At 42.7% G+C, this 13,816-nt stretch overlaps 1 protein-coding gene and 1 long non-coding RNA gene across 14 annotated transcripts in view; one reads left to right on the forward strand and one right to left on the reverse strand.

Moving 5' to 3' along the window:
* The window catches only part of FBXO25 (F-box protein 25), a 46,026-nt gene that overhangs the window by 13,745 nt on the left and 18,465 nt on the right, over positions 1 to 13,816 (reverse strand). For all 13 annotated transcript variants that reach the window (XR_001854106.3, XM_073219262.1, XM_073219260.1 and 10 more), the window contains 2 exons: positions 3,059 to 3,152; positions 1,764 to 1,948 (listed from right to left, as the gene is read on the reverse strand). Coding sequence is in view for 12 of the 13 variants with exons in the window: in XM_073219262.1 (XP_073075363.1) it covers positions 1,764 to 1,948; positions 3,059 to 3,152 (279 nt within the window). In the remaining variant the exon portion in view is untranslated. The remainder of the gene's footprint in view (positions 1 to 1,763; positions 1,949 to 3,058; positions 3,153 to 13,816) is intronic.
* On the forward strand, positions 502 to 6,356 carry LOC108401245 (uncharacterized). The gene is made up of 4 exons (XR_012124083.1): positions 502 to 1,800; positions 2,039 to 2,144; positions 3,778 to 3,843; positions 4,605 to 6,356. It is a non-coding gene; the product is annotated as an uncharacterized lncRNA (long non-coding RNA).

A 13,816-nucleotide genomic window follows, 5' to 3' on the forward strand; every position in this document is an offset into this window, starting at 1 on the left:
ATAATTCAAATCAGGAGAGGGGATACTCTCAGTGGCAATTCCTCCCTGCGGAAGCACCTGCCAACAGGAACTGTCTTCTCTGCATCTCAAGCCCACTTGCTGAGTGAGGTAATACATGGACGTTTCAGTGTGACGGTGCTTTGTGAGCATCGTACTTTAAGAACAGCTTAAGCAGCACAGTCCCTTTGTTTTAGGAGCAAGAGGAGCAAGGCCTGTGGCTTCACACGCACACTGCTCACAAAGCTCACAAACACTGCCTCACGGACAAACAGCAGACACCAAGCCAGGGCCGCTCCTGGGCCATGGCTGCACCATGCTGAGGCCCCTTGCCTGCTAACCTGGGGAGCTGGGTGAGCTCGCTTCCCAGCTGCCTGGCCCCACACACCTGGGCCGCCTCTATTCAGTGAGGCACCAGCACTTATTCAGGAGGACTAAAAACTAGCCTTTTTATAAGATTAAGTCACAAAGTTGAATCTACTCAATTCAGCATGAAGACTACCCAGATCCTTGGAGGCATGGTCTCTTCCTGGAGTAGAGGGCTCCCTTGACCACAGTGCACACTAGGGCTCGCCAGGCCACCGGGGCGACTATGGACAGTCCAAGAGACACCACAGGCCTCGTGGCAAAGGACAGTAAGACAAGGGTCATCCTCATTTGCAGTTTAGAGGGGTTTTATACCCCATAGTCTTACGTCTCACAGTAAGTCTTAATTAAATAAAGGGAAGCTCTCATTGTTCAGCAGATGTTTTTTAAGACAAGCTGGTAGCTTAATGATGACGAGCTTTGGATTCCTATGTTCACATCTGAGCTCTTATTGACACCCATGTTTGGTTAATAAGTTCAGATCCATAACTAGGGAACCACTACTCTTTCTGTAAATACCAAATTTAGGTGGCAAGGAAATGGCCATAGGTTAAGGTCCTCCAAGGTCACTTCTGACAACTGCCTTCCCAGGGAGCCTCAGGTGAGTACAGTGGCCACAGGGAATTTAGCCCCGAGAGAAGGCAGTTTGGACAGTAATTCATGCTTTCAGGTCACTAAGGTACATATTCCACCTGTTCTCTGTCTTACAGAGCAATAGGCATGCTTACTACAATGCTTCCTGTTAGACAATGCTGTTACAACTTTTCTTGCTGAAAGTAGTTACCAGGAAAAAAAGAAAAATCAAAAGTGACTTGACGTGATTTGCACCTTCTTTTCCAAAAGTGCAGTTTGCCAAAGAAAAACAAATACACAGGGACACAAGACACAATGTACAACGAGAGAAAATGCCAGCCTGCGGAAGGGACCAGGGATGCGCCTGGAGTCACTCGTAAGCAGCTCGGCCTGCTTTATGGGTTGCTCTCTCAGCCTCAGACCCTGTATTTCCTTGGAAGGTAAGTCAGTTTACCACCTCATCACTCAGGATGGGCTCTTATAACAATTTCCATCCCCATTTTGCGAAAACAACTCTGAGCCATTTCAGGGTCTTTTTGTCCTGGATCCACCTTAAAACAACATAAGTAACATTTAGGAAAAGGTAAAGAAAAAAATCTTACAAAGAGCTGGAATAGTCTTTCCCATATGCTTAAAAGAAGTAATGCCTTGCAATATAAAAACCAAGCGTCATCGATGGACACAGACTGTATGAGGTATGTGGGGGGGACTTGGTGATGGGGGGAGTCTAGTAAAAATAATGTTCCTCATGTAATTGTAGATTAATGATACCAAAAGAAAACAAGAAAAAAAAACAGCGTCATCGTTATGAGGCCAGGAATTTGTACCTTAGTCATCTGAAGATCCTGTAGCTGTCGTTGCCAGGTGAGAACAGTTTCTAATCGGCAAATCCAAATATTGATATTCCCCACCAATACCGACTTCCCGACTCCTCTAATGAGAATGCAAAGTGTGGAGCTCAGGTCCTGGAGAAGACCTTTGATTAGGCGAGGATTTTGATGGTCATCAAGAACTGGAATAAACAAAAGCACACTATGGACTGATACAGTTCACCACCTTTGTTAAAAATGGTCTAATTTCACAACCCACTGTCTGTTGACAGATAACACAGGTCAGCAAGAAGTGGAACAAAGGAACACTGTCCAGCCCTAGAAAGGCAGGAGGTCCCGGCACCACTGCCACGTGGATGGACCCTGAGGACTCTGCTGGTGAGAGCCAGGGCAGGGGGTTCGCATCCGCGGGATCCCACTTACACGAGGCCCCAGATGTCAAGTCCACAGACACAGACATGGGGACAGTGGGCCAGGGGCCAGGGCAGGGGCAGTGAGCCTTTTGTGGGACAGGGTCTGTCTGGGTGGATGGGAGGTTCCAGGGATGGTGGTGAGGATGGTGCCACAGCAGTGTGAGTGCTCAGTGCCCCTGAGCTGGGCACTGAGAAACGTTAAGATGGTGAATGTATGTATTTTTTATTGTGGTATAATACACTGATCTAATTTCAGTACAACCCCAAAGTGGCATCATTTCTGAGATACTACAGTATGATGTTTTTAAAAATTTAAAATACTGACTGGTAGTGTATTTTTGATGGAATATACAATTTTGCATTGAAAATTGTGAGTCTCTCTTTTCTTTCATACTTATCATAAAGGGAATGATATTTTTTAATACCTTATATTTGCACTCATAAATTCATACATATACATAAACTCATGGTCTGAAATGTAATATTTCACTTGTGAGTGGCAACTAATTAATCAAGACAAGCATTAAATTAAAAAAAATTACAGGCTTATTTAATGCTTAAGCAACTAAGTCACAACCTTGCCTATTACAGAAATATTTTATAACTGAAGTGTAGTGTGACTGGCTTACCTAAAAAGGTAAAATATCTTTTTTAAATTCTGGGATTAATTATCTTTCTTGATACATTCCTTTGTTTGGAAAAACAACTTTTAAAAAAGTAAACAATAGTAACAAAACATTAAGAACTGAAGGGACAAACCTTTATTCTTGTCTACTTCACAATATACATACTGGGGAAAACGAAAAGAAAAATCCCATCTTCTTGAACTAAATTTCTATTTAAGATTTAGGCCATTAAAAATATCAGTCATCACCTTACCCTTTTGAACGATTTTATCCAAAATGTTGAAGTAATTCTTTTGTGCCACACCACTCAATGACGTTAACTGAGATTTTGCAATTAGCTGCAATAGCTTAAAAGAAAGAGGAAAAAGGCTAAGCATAAATCTGTTAAAATGGAAATATAAACCATAGTGATCGTAACCAACATGACATGAAGAGGCTGACATTAGGTGAGGCATGTGGCCTCCTCTGGAAGACTAGTTCTCTGGGATCGGACCCTGTGTCACCAGTTCAGCTCCCTAGAGTGAAGTCTGTCTTTTCAAATGAGGACCAAGTCTATCAGCACCTCAGGAGGTTCTCCTGGGGACCAGGGTCCCTTTCTAGGCTTCTTTCCCCAAGTGCTGGCCCTTCCCTCCCCCACTGCTCCTGGGAAAGCTGGTTTTCATGACTGAGGCTCCTCCATGTGACTTCGGGAGATGGACTTCCTGTCTCTCTCACACCCTCACCCGCTGGAAGCAGGGACTCGGCACCAGAACCTGGGCCCTTACCGGGCCTGGGGTGTCTCACAGGTCAGCTGCTGAGTCTTCCAAGTGGAACACACCTGTTCAGGTCTTCTAGCCTCCTCCCCAATCTGAGCTGCTCCAGGGAAGCCGTACACGTACTTCAGAATATGTGAACAGCGTCTACCTCCAATTTCTCTGAAAATGGGAGTTATTGTCCCCGCCTCTGACACCCCTTTACTGCCTCTATTTCCAGAGGGAAAAAAGAAAATGCTGACTCATCCTTCCAGCCCTGATGACTGGAAAGCCTAGAAATAACACTGTAAGTATGACAACTACACAATAACCTTTGTGAGAAAAGCCACTCTGTGACTTTGTTATGTTTGCATAAAGAGCATCCTCAAAGCGATCACAGAAACGGGGGCTGGTTGCACCAAGCTCACCTGAGAAGCCCGTGGCTGGCATGCCTGTCCTAGTTCTCAGTCTCCCACATTAGTGTCACTACTGATCGCCAGCCTTGCTTGACCACCACCATGACCAGCACACTCGAGTGCTGAGTAACACCCCTTACTCCCACCTGAGTTTAGGCCAAATTAAGACAAAAAATTCAGGCCAACTGAGATTAGGAGATGAGCTTTATTGCAATACCAGCTGTCCTGGGGTGTGACCTGGGAGCCAGCCCCCATGGTCTTTCCTGCCCTGACCTGCCCAGCTGTGGGCATCATTTAATATTCAGAGATATGGGAGTGTCTTCATCTAATCTCAGGCAGAAACAGAGGTTTCCTGACTGCAGTTCTTTTACTGTCCCAGAGGTCTGCAGTCATGTCTGGGGTCCACTGTGATCATGGATTCATTTTCCACACATTTGTAGGGAGACAGTAAAAAGACCTTAAGGTCAAACACCACATATTGGAAAGCTTTTACTGAAGAGCTAAGCTGTGTAAAGAATTAGCTCAGTCCTTTAGGGAAGACAAAATAAAAGGAAACGCAACTGGGCTTCTCAAGGGTGAAAATCCTCGGGCCATGTGGTGCACCACACGCTGGGTGCGTGAAACAGCAGCATTTACCCTCACTGTCCTGCAGGTCCCGTGAAGTCTCCCAACGCTCAGGCCCTGCCCTGCTCCTGGCAGCACAGCAGCCTTGGCACCCCGTGGCTCACAGAAACATGACCTCCATCTCTGCCTCTGCCTCACAGGCCTTCTCCCTGGATGTCATCTCTTGTATGGACACCAGTCATGGATTAGGGCCCTCCATGCACCAGTCTGACCTAACCGTATACATGTGCAAAGACACCACCCCCCACCAAACAGGTCATGCTCTGAGGCTCCAGGTGGACTTGAATTTTTTCAGGGGACACTATTCAACCCCAAAGACTCACTCCTTAGAAGTATCTATTAGAAAGACATGGTAGTCCTTCTGTACAGTAACGTGGAGTAGTGGGAAGGACATTCTCACCACTAAATTCCTTCTCCATGGCTCAGTCCCCACCTCTGCTGTGCACAGGGCCAGCACTGCAGCACCAAGGAATCACAGGTGGGGGGACACGGAGAGGGACTGCACATGCATTCAGGCAGGGCACAGAAGGCATGGGTGTGTCCTCCAGGGTGAGCTGTTACGAGCCAGCCTTGCCCTCCAGGCACCGTGGCCCCTCCCACCCACCTCAGGAGCCTGGCCTTCCATCACACCCCATCTAGATGGGTTGTCCTGTGGCCACGGGCTCAGGCCACTGGGCCCTTCTCAACAGCTCTACCCAAGTTACACCACAGCTGCAAGTCTGGTCAAGTTTCTCTCCACAACCAGACTGACCCACAGGGGGAGGCTGTTTCACTCTGTCCTCACTGTCCCCAGCACATTTACACCTGGCACAAAGACAAGTGGGTCAAAGTCATGGAAAAGTGTGCCATTTAGGACAGCCAGGAACTTAGGCACTGTCCATTGTGAGGCTGCTACCTCTTGGATTTTATCTTCTAGCACTTTCCTTATACCCCTCGAATTTGGCTGAGCTTCCAGATCTCCTGTGAGCAGTGGGGGCCCCACCCTATGTGGCCAAGACAGAGAGGGAACACCAGGCAGACAGGCCTCAGGGGTATCATGTGAAGAGGGGCCTTTGGAGCATGCCGGTATCCCTGTGGCCTTGGTTCTGGCCACCAGTCTCTGCTGCATTCACACCCGTACCTTGGGAACACAGCTCATTGGCCACAAAAATCCCAGCTTGCTGAAACCTCCCAGTCAAATTTCTCAGTGACCCCATTTAGAAATCCACCTTCTACCCTAAACTTGGTTGTAAGTCATAAAGTTGCTGAAGTTCCCTTTCAGAGTATTTCATGTATCTATGGAGAATCCTAGCCCTGTGGTGAAAGGACCATGAACAGAGAATTTTGTTCTGTGAGAGATCAACCTTGTCCCAAACATAAATTTTCCACAACTCACTTCTCACTAAACAGCCCAATAAATGCATTTATTAACCACATCTAAGCATATCCATTTGGTTACTAACATTTCCTAATCCCTTACTGTGGCTAAGGGATTAATAAACCCCTTTTATACAACCCCAAGTATGAGTAGGAACTTAAATATACTAGAGCTGGTAAGTTTATTACTAAAGCTGCTAGGAAGGCCTGGTGTGTTATTAAAACGTTACAGATCCTATCTTGCTGGACAGCATCTGTTCTCTATTTTATGAATGCCGACAGTGAATATTTTACATACATTAAATATCTCTAATTTTGTAATTAAATTATAGTGGGTGCATTCAACTGTCATAAAACTGTGAAAATAATTATACTGTATATACAGCCTATAGTAAGCATCATAAAATTGCTCCACAGATAACTTAGAAGTTTCTAATCATGCCAAAAATTAGAGGCTAAAGCAAGCAGAAATAACCAAAACATTAGACTGCCTTTGAGTAAAACCTGATGTTCTAGGAGTAGTTTTAAATAAACTAAACTGTCCATAAAGGAAACATTTTCTGATTACAAGGAAGTTAAAATGAAGAATTAGCAATTATTGCATTAGAAAATAAATAGGATGCCTCCTAATACAAGCGGCAGCAAATGCACTTATCTGGAAAGAAATAAAAAATGTGTTTTCAGTAGTACAGAGCCATAATTATAGAACAAAGGTAAAGCATAGTATAATGTATGATCCTACTAGGGATTTAAGAATTCTTTATGTACCCACGTAAATATACGGCTATCTTTATATAGAGAAAATTTCCCTGAAGATGGCCAACAGGCACATGAAAAGATGCTCCACATTGCTAATTATCAGGGTAATGCAAAGTAAAACCACAATGAGCTATCACCTCACACCAGTCAGGATGACCAACATCAAAAACATAAGAAACAAATGCTGGCGAGGATGCAGAGAAATAGGAACCCTCCTACACTGTTGGTAGAAATATAAATTGATGCAAGTGTTGTGGAAAGCAATATGCAGGTTCCTAAAAAAACTAAAAATAGAAATACCATTTGACCCAGGAATTCCACTCCTAGGAATTCACCTGAAGAAAACAAGGTCCTTGATTAAAAAAGACATAAGCAGCCCTATGTTTATCACAGCAGGATTTACAATAGCTAAGACATGAAAGCAACCAAAGTGTCCATCAGTAGATGAATGGATAAAGAAGATGTGGTACATATACACAATGGAATACTATTCAGGCACAAGAAAGAAACGAAATCCTGCCATTTGCAATAACATGGATGGAGCTAGAGGGTATTATGCTCAGTGAAATAAGCCAGGCGGAGAAAGACAAGTATCAAATGATTTCACTCATCTGTGGAGTATAAGAACAAAGAAAAAACTGAAGGAGCAAAACAGCAGCAGACTCACAGACTCCAAGAAGGGACTAGCAGTTACCAAAGGGAAAGGGGACACGGAGATCAGGTGGGGAGGGAGAAGGGGATTAAGGGGTATTATGATTAGCACACATAATGTAGGGGTGTGCCTGGGGAAGGCAGTACAGCACAGAGAAGAAGTGGTGACTATATCATCTTACTATGCTGATGGACAGTGACTACAATGGGGTTGTGGAGGAACTTGGTAATATGGGTGATGTTGAAACTAAATGTTTATGTGAAACCATCATAAGATTATATTTCAATGACACTTTAATAAAAAGAAAAAAGTAAATAGAAAAAAAGAAAATTGCCCTAAGGCACCCAAGAAAGTGGGAATAACATGGAGGAGGGGCCAAATCCAGGAATTTGGAGAATGCACAGTATACAATTGTAAGTTTCATTTCTTCATGAGCATCTAGTATTGTTCTCTAATTAAAAAGCCTATTCAATAAAAAAAGATATAATACAAAACACTGTAAGTGAGAGAAAGCAAACAGCGTATTGCCAATGGCAGCAGTCTCATTGATCCTCTGCGGACAGAGCATGAAGTCCTGCAGATAAGCTCATTTTCCAAGTAACCAGAGCCAGGGTATGAAAACTACAAATTTGGAGGTCATTCCCCAAGATGTCCCTGCTGTAGGAAACATGGCCTATGTCACTGTGTTAGTAAATGTCAGTGGCTGTGCTGCTTTCAGAAAGGCCCCTGATCGTGCACACAGGCTCTTCAGTCAACTGTGCCTGGTGCCAGTCCCTCCTGCTGGTGCACAGCTGCTCCATGGAGCCGCCGTCTCTCTCAGGATAAGGGAGGACATGAGCTACTCCATGGGAAGTGTAACATGGATGATGAGGAAAACCGAGTAAAATGTGACCCATGTGCCTGCCAGGGAAGGTCCAGTGCTCCCCCTGAGGACAGCCAGCTTTGGCCTGGATGTCCCACTCCTGCATCTACAGCTTCCCCAGGTTTACCACTCATCTGACTGCTCAGGAAATGGAGAGCCAGTGTTAGTGAGCAGCCCTTCTGCTATAATGAAGGGCTGTTGATTTGGTGTGGGCACCACCGTGAACAAAGCAGACCAAGCCCCCCTCCTCAGCCCTGACACTCCATGGGGGTGTCAGACTGACCACGTCAGGACCCACACAGCAGCAGCCGTGGGCTCGGGAGGACTGGGAGAAGGTGCAGCTTCATGCAGCTGGACGTGGGCCCCTCTCTGCAGCAGCCACTGGGCCCCAGGGGAGCTCAGGCCTCACCAGGGTGCTGTGAGCCTGCCCACCACACCCCGCATCCATCCTTCCAAAATCACTGCCCTCCTGCACTGAAATTCCAACGCAGCCTCACCACCAAGTATGACAAGTTTTACCGTGGAGGTGTGGCTGGAATTTGATTTAGAAGATTGTCTCAAACTGTTAGGTTGGAAAGACAGGATGAGTAATGCTGCAGAGGATCTGAGGTCTTAACCACGGGGTGGTACAAACAGTGACCCCACACCCCTGTGCCACTTCAAGCAGAAGCAGCCAAGTTCTGGACCAGAAGGAAAAGACCCCAACCATGTAACTCGTCTCCAAACATGATGTCTAGCTAAGTGTCCATATATAAGCCTTTTTTCTTTATTATTTTGTTATCATTAATCTACAATTACATGAGGAACATTATGTTTACTAGACGCTCCCCATCAAGAAGACCCCCCACCTCACATACCCCATCACAGTCACTGTCCATCAGCGTAGTAAGATGCTGTAGAATCACTACTTGCCTTCTCTGTGTTGCACAGCCCTCCCTGTAGCTCCCACTACACATTATACACGTTATTCGTAATGTCCTCTTTCTCCCCCACCCCATATCCCTGCCTTCCCACCCATCCTCCCCAGTTCCTTTCCCATTGGTAACTGTTAGTCCTTCTTGGGTTCTAGGTGTCTGCTGTTATTTTGTTCCTTCAGTATTTTCTTTGTTCTTATAAGCCACATATGAGTGAAATCATTTGGTTCATGTCTGAGCATTTGGTTTCACTGAGCATAATACCCTCTAGCTCCATCCATGCTGTTGCAAATAGTAGGATTTGTTTTCCACTTATGGCTGAATAATATTCCATTGTGTATATGTACCACATCATCTTTATCCATTCATCTACTGATGGACTCTTAGGTTGCTTCCATTTCTTAGCTATTGTAAATACTGCTGCGATAAACATAGGGGGGCATATGTCTTTTTCAAACTGGGCTGCTGCATTCTTAGGGTACATTCCTAAAAGTGGATTTCCTGGGTGAAATAGTATTTCTATTTTTAGGTTTTTGAGGAACCTCCATACTGCTTTCCACAATGGTTGAACTAGTTTACATTCCCACCAGCAGTGTAGGAGGGTTCCCCTTTCTCCACATCCTCACCAACATTTGTTGTTCTTTGTCTTTTGGATGGTAGCCATCCTTACTGGTGTGAGGTGATATCTCATTGTGGTTTCAATTTGCATTTCTCTGATGACTAGCGATGTGGAGCATCTTTTCATGTGTCTGTTGGCCATCTGAATTTCTTTCTTGGATAACTGTTCAGTTCCTCTGCCCATTTTTTACTTGGATTATTTGCTTTTTCTTTGTGGAGGTGTGTGAGCTCTTTATATATTTTGGATGTCAAGCCTTTATCGGATCTGTCATTCATGAAAATATTCTCCCGTACTGTAGGATGCCTTTTTGTTCTATTGATGGTGTCCTTTGCTGTACAGAAGCTTTTCAGCTTGATATAGTCCCACTTGTTCATTTTTGCTTTTGTTTCCCTTGCCTGGGGAGATATGTTCATGAAGAAGTCACTCATGTTTATGTCCAAGAGATTTTTGCCTATGTATTTTTCTAAGAGTTTTATGGTTTCATGACTTACATTCAGGTCTTTGATCCATTTCGAATTTACTTTTGTGTATGGGGTTAGACAGCGATCCAGTTTTTCATTCTCTTACATGTAGCTGTCCAGTTTTGCCAGCACCATCTGTTGAAGAGACTGTCATTTCCCCATTGTATGTCCATGGCTCTTTTATCGAATATTAATTGACCATATATGTTTGGGTTAATGTCTGGAGTCTCTAATCTGTTCCACTGGTCTGTGGCTCTGTTCTTGTGCCAGTACCAAATTGTCTTGATTACTATGGCTTTGTAATAGAGCTTGAAGTTGGGGAGCGAGATCCCCCCCACTTTATTCTTCTTTCTCAGATTGCTTTTGCTATTCGGGGTCTTTGTTGTTTCCATATGAATTTTTGAACTATTTGTTCCAGTTCGTTGAAGAATGTTATTGGTAATTTGATAGGGATTGCATCGAATCTGTATATTGCTTTGGGCAGGATGGCCATTTTGACAATGTTAATTCTTCCTAGCCAAGAGCATGGGAGGAGTTTCCGTTTGTTAGTGTCCTCTTTATTTTCTCTTAAGAGTGTCTTGTAGTTTTCAGAGTATAGGTCTTTCACTTCCTTGGTTAGGTTTATTCCTAGGTATTTTATTCTTTTTGATGCGATTGTGAATGGAATTATTTTCCTGATTTCTATTTGTTAGTTCATTGTTAGTGTATAGTAAGGCAACAGATTTCTGTGTATTAATTTTGTGTCCTGAAACTTTGCTGAATTCAGATATTAGTTCTAGTAGTTTTAGAATGGAGTCTTTAGGATTTTTATGTACAATATCATGTCATCTGCAAATAGTGACAGTTTGACTTCTTCTTTACCAGTCTGGATGCCTTGTATTTCTTTGTTTTGCCTGATTGCCGTGGCTATTACCTCCAGTACTATGTTGAATGACAGTGGGGAGAGTGGGCATACCTGTCTTGTTCCCGATCTCACAGGAAAAGCTTTCAGCTTCTCACTGTTAAGTATTGTCTTGGCTTTGGGTTTGTCATATATGGCCTTTGTTATGTTGAGGTACTTGCCCTCGATACCCATTTTGTTGTGAGTTTTTGTCATGAATGGATGTTGAATTATGTCGAATGGTTTTTCAGTGTCTATGGAAATGATCATGTGGTTTCTGTCATTCTTTCTTTTGATGTGGTGGATGATGTTGATGGATTTTCGAATGATGTACTATCCTTGCATCCCTGAGATGAATCCCACTTGATCATGGTGTATGATCCTCTTGATGTATTTTGGAATTCGGTTTGCTAATATTTTGTTGAGTATTTTTGCATCTATATTAATCAGGGATATTTGTCTGTAATTTTCTTTTTTGGTGGGGTCTTTGCTTGGTTTTGGTATTAGAGTGAAGCTAGCTTCACAGAATAAGTTTGGAAGTATTCCCTCCTCTTGTATTTTTTGGAAAACTTTAAGGAGAATGGGTATTATGTCTTCTCTATATGTCTGATAAAATTCAGTGGTGAATCCATCTGGCACAGGTGTTTTTTTCCTTGGGTAGTTTTTTGATTACGGATTCAATTTCTTTACCGGTGATTGGTCTATTTAGATTTTCTGTTTCTTATTTGGTAAGTCTTGGAAGGTTGTATTTTTCAAGGAAGTTGTCCATTTCTTCTAGGTTTTACAGCTTGTTAGCATATAGATTTTCATAGTGTTCTCTAATAATTTTTTGTATTTCTGTGGTGTCCGTCGTGATTTTTCCTTTCTCATTTCTGATTCTGTTTATGTGTATACATTCTCTTTTTCTCTTAGTAAGTTTGGCTAGGGGCTTATCTATTTTGTTTATTTTTTCAAAGAACCAGCTCTTGGTTTCTTTGCTTTTTTCTACTGTTCTATTCTTCTCAATTTTATTTATTTCTTCTCTGATCTTTGCTATGTCCCTCCTTTGGCTGACTTTGGGCCTCATTTGTTCTTTTTATCCAGGTTAAATAATTGCGACTTTAGACTATTCATTTGGGAATGTTCTTCCTTCTTTAGATAGGCCTGGATTGCTATATACTTTCCTCTTAGAACTGCCTGTGCTGCATCCCACAGAAGTTGGTGCTTTATTCAGTTGGTGTCATTTGTCTCCATATATTGCTTGATCTGTTTTAATTTGGTCATTGTTCCATTGATTATTTAGAAGCATGTCAAGCCTCCATGTGTTTGTGAACCTTTTTGTTTTCTTTGTACAATTTATTTCTAGTTTTATGTCTTTGTGGTCTGAGAAGGTGGTTGGTAGAATTTCAATCTTTTTGAATTTACTGAGGCTATTTCTGTGGCCTAGTACGTGGTCTATTCTGGAGAATGTTCCATGTGCATTTGAGAAGAATGTGTATGCTGTTGCTTTTAGATGTAGAGTTCTATAGAAGTCTATTAGGTCCATCTGTTCTAGTGTGTTGTTCAGTGCCTCTGTGTCCTTACTTATTTTCTGTCTGGTGGATCTGTCCTTTGCAGTGAGTGGTGTATTGAAGTCTCCCAAAAATGAATGCATTGCATTCTATTTCCTCCTTTAATTCTGTTAGTATTTGTTTCACATATGTTGGTGCTCCTGTATTGGGTGCATATATATTCATGATGGTTAAATCCTCTTGTTGGGCTGACCCACTTATCATTATGTAATGTCCTTCTTTATCTTGTTACTTTCTTTGTTTTGAAGTCTATTTTGTCTGATACCAGTACTACACCTGCTTTTTTCTCCCTACAATTTGCATGAAACATCTTTTTCCATCCCTTGACTTTTAGTCTGTGTATGTCTTTGGGTTTGAGGTGAGTCTCTTGTAAGCAACATATAGATGTGTCTTGCTTTTTTTATCTATTCTTTTACTCTGTGTCTTTTGATTGGTGCATTCAGTCCATTTGCATTTAGGGTGATTATTGAAACATATGTGCTTATTGCTATTACAGACTTTAGATTTGTGGTTACCAAAGGTTCAATGTTAGCTTCTTTACTATCTAACTGTCTAGCTTAACTCTCTTATTAAGCTACTATAAGCAGTCTGATGATTATTTCTCTCCCTTCTTATTCCTCCTCCTCCATTCTTTATACGTTAGGTGTTTTATTCTGTTTTCTTTTGTGTTTCCTTTGACTGCTTTTGTGAGGAGTTGATTTTCTTTTTTGCCTTTAGTTAGTATTTGGTTGGTCTGCTTTCTTTGCTGTGATTTTATTTTCTCTGGTGACATCTATTTAGCCTTAGGAGTGCTTCCATCTACAGCAGTCTCTAAAATACCCTGTAGAGGTGGTTTGTGGGAGGCAAATTCCCTCAACTTTTGCTTGTCTGGGAATTGTTTCATCCCTCCTTCATATTTAAATGGTAATCATGCTGGATACAGTATTCCTGGTTCAAGGCCCTCGTGTTTCATTGCATTAAATATATCATGCCATTCTCTTCTGGCCTGTAATGTTTCTGTTGAGAAGTCTGATGATAGCCTGATGGGTTTTCCTTTGTAGGTGGCCTTTTTCCTCTCTCTGGCTGCCTTTAATACTCTGTCCTCGCCCTTGATCTTTGCCATTTTAATTATGATAGGTCTTGGTGTTGTCCTTCTTAGATCTCTTGTGTTGGGAGATCTGTGGGCCTCCACGGTCTGGCAGACTATT

Source organism: Manis javanica, chromosome 12, assembly GCF_040802235.1.
Source record: "Manis javanica isolate MJ-LG chromosome 12, MJ_LKY, whole genome shotgun sequence".
Classification (NCBI taxonomy): Eukaryota; Metazoa; Chordata; class Mammalia; order Pholidota; family Manidae; genus Manis; species Manis javanica.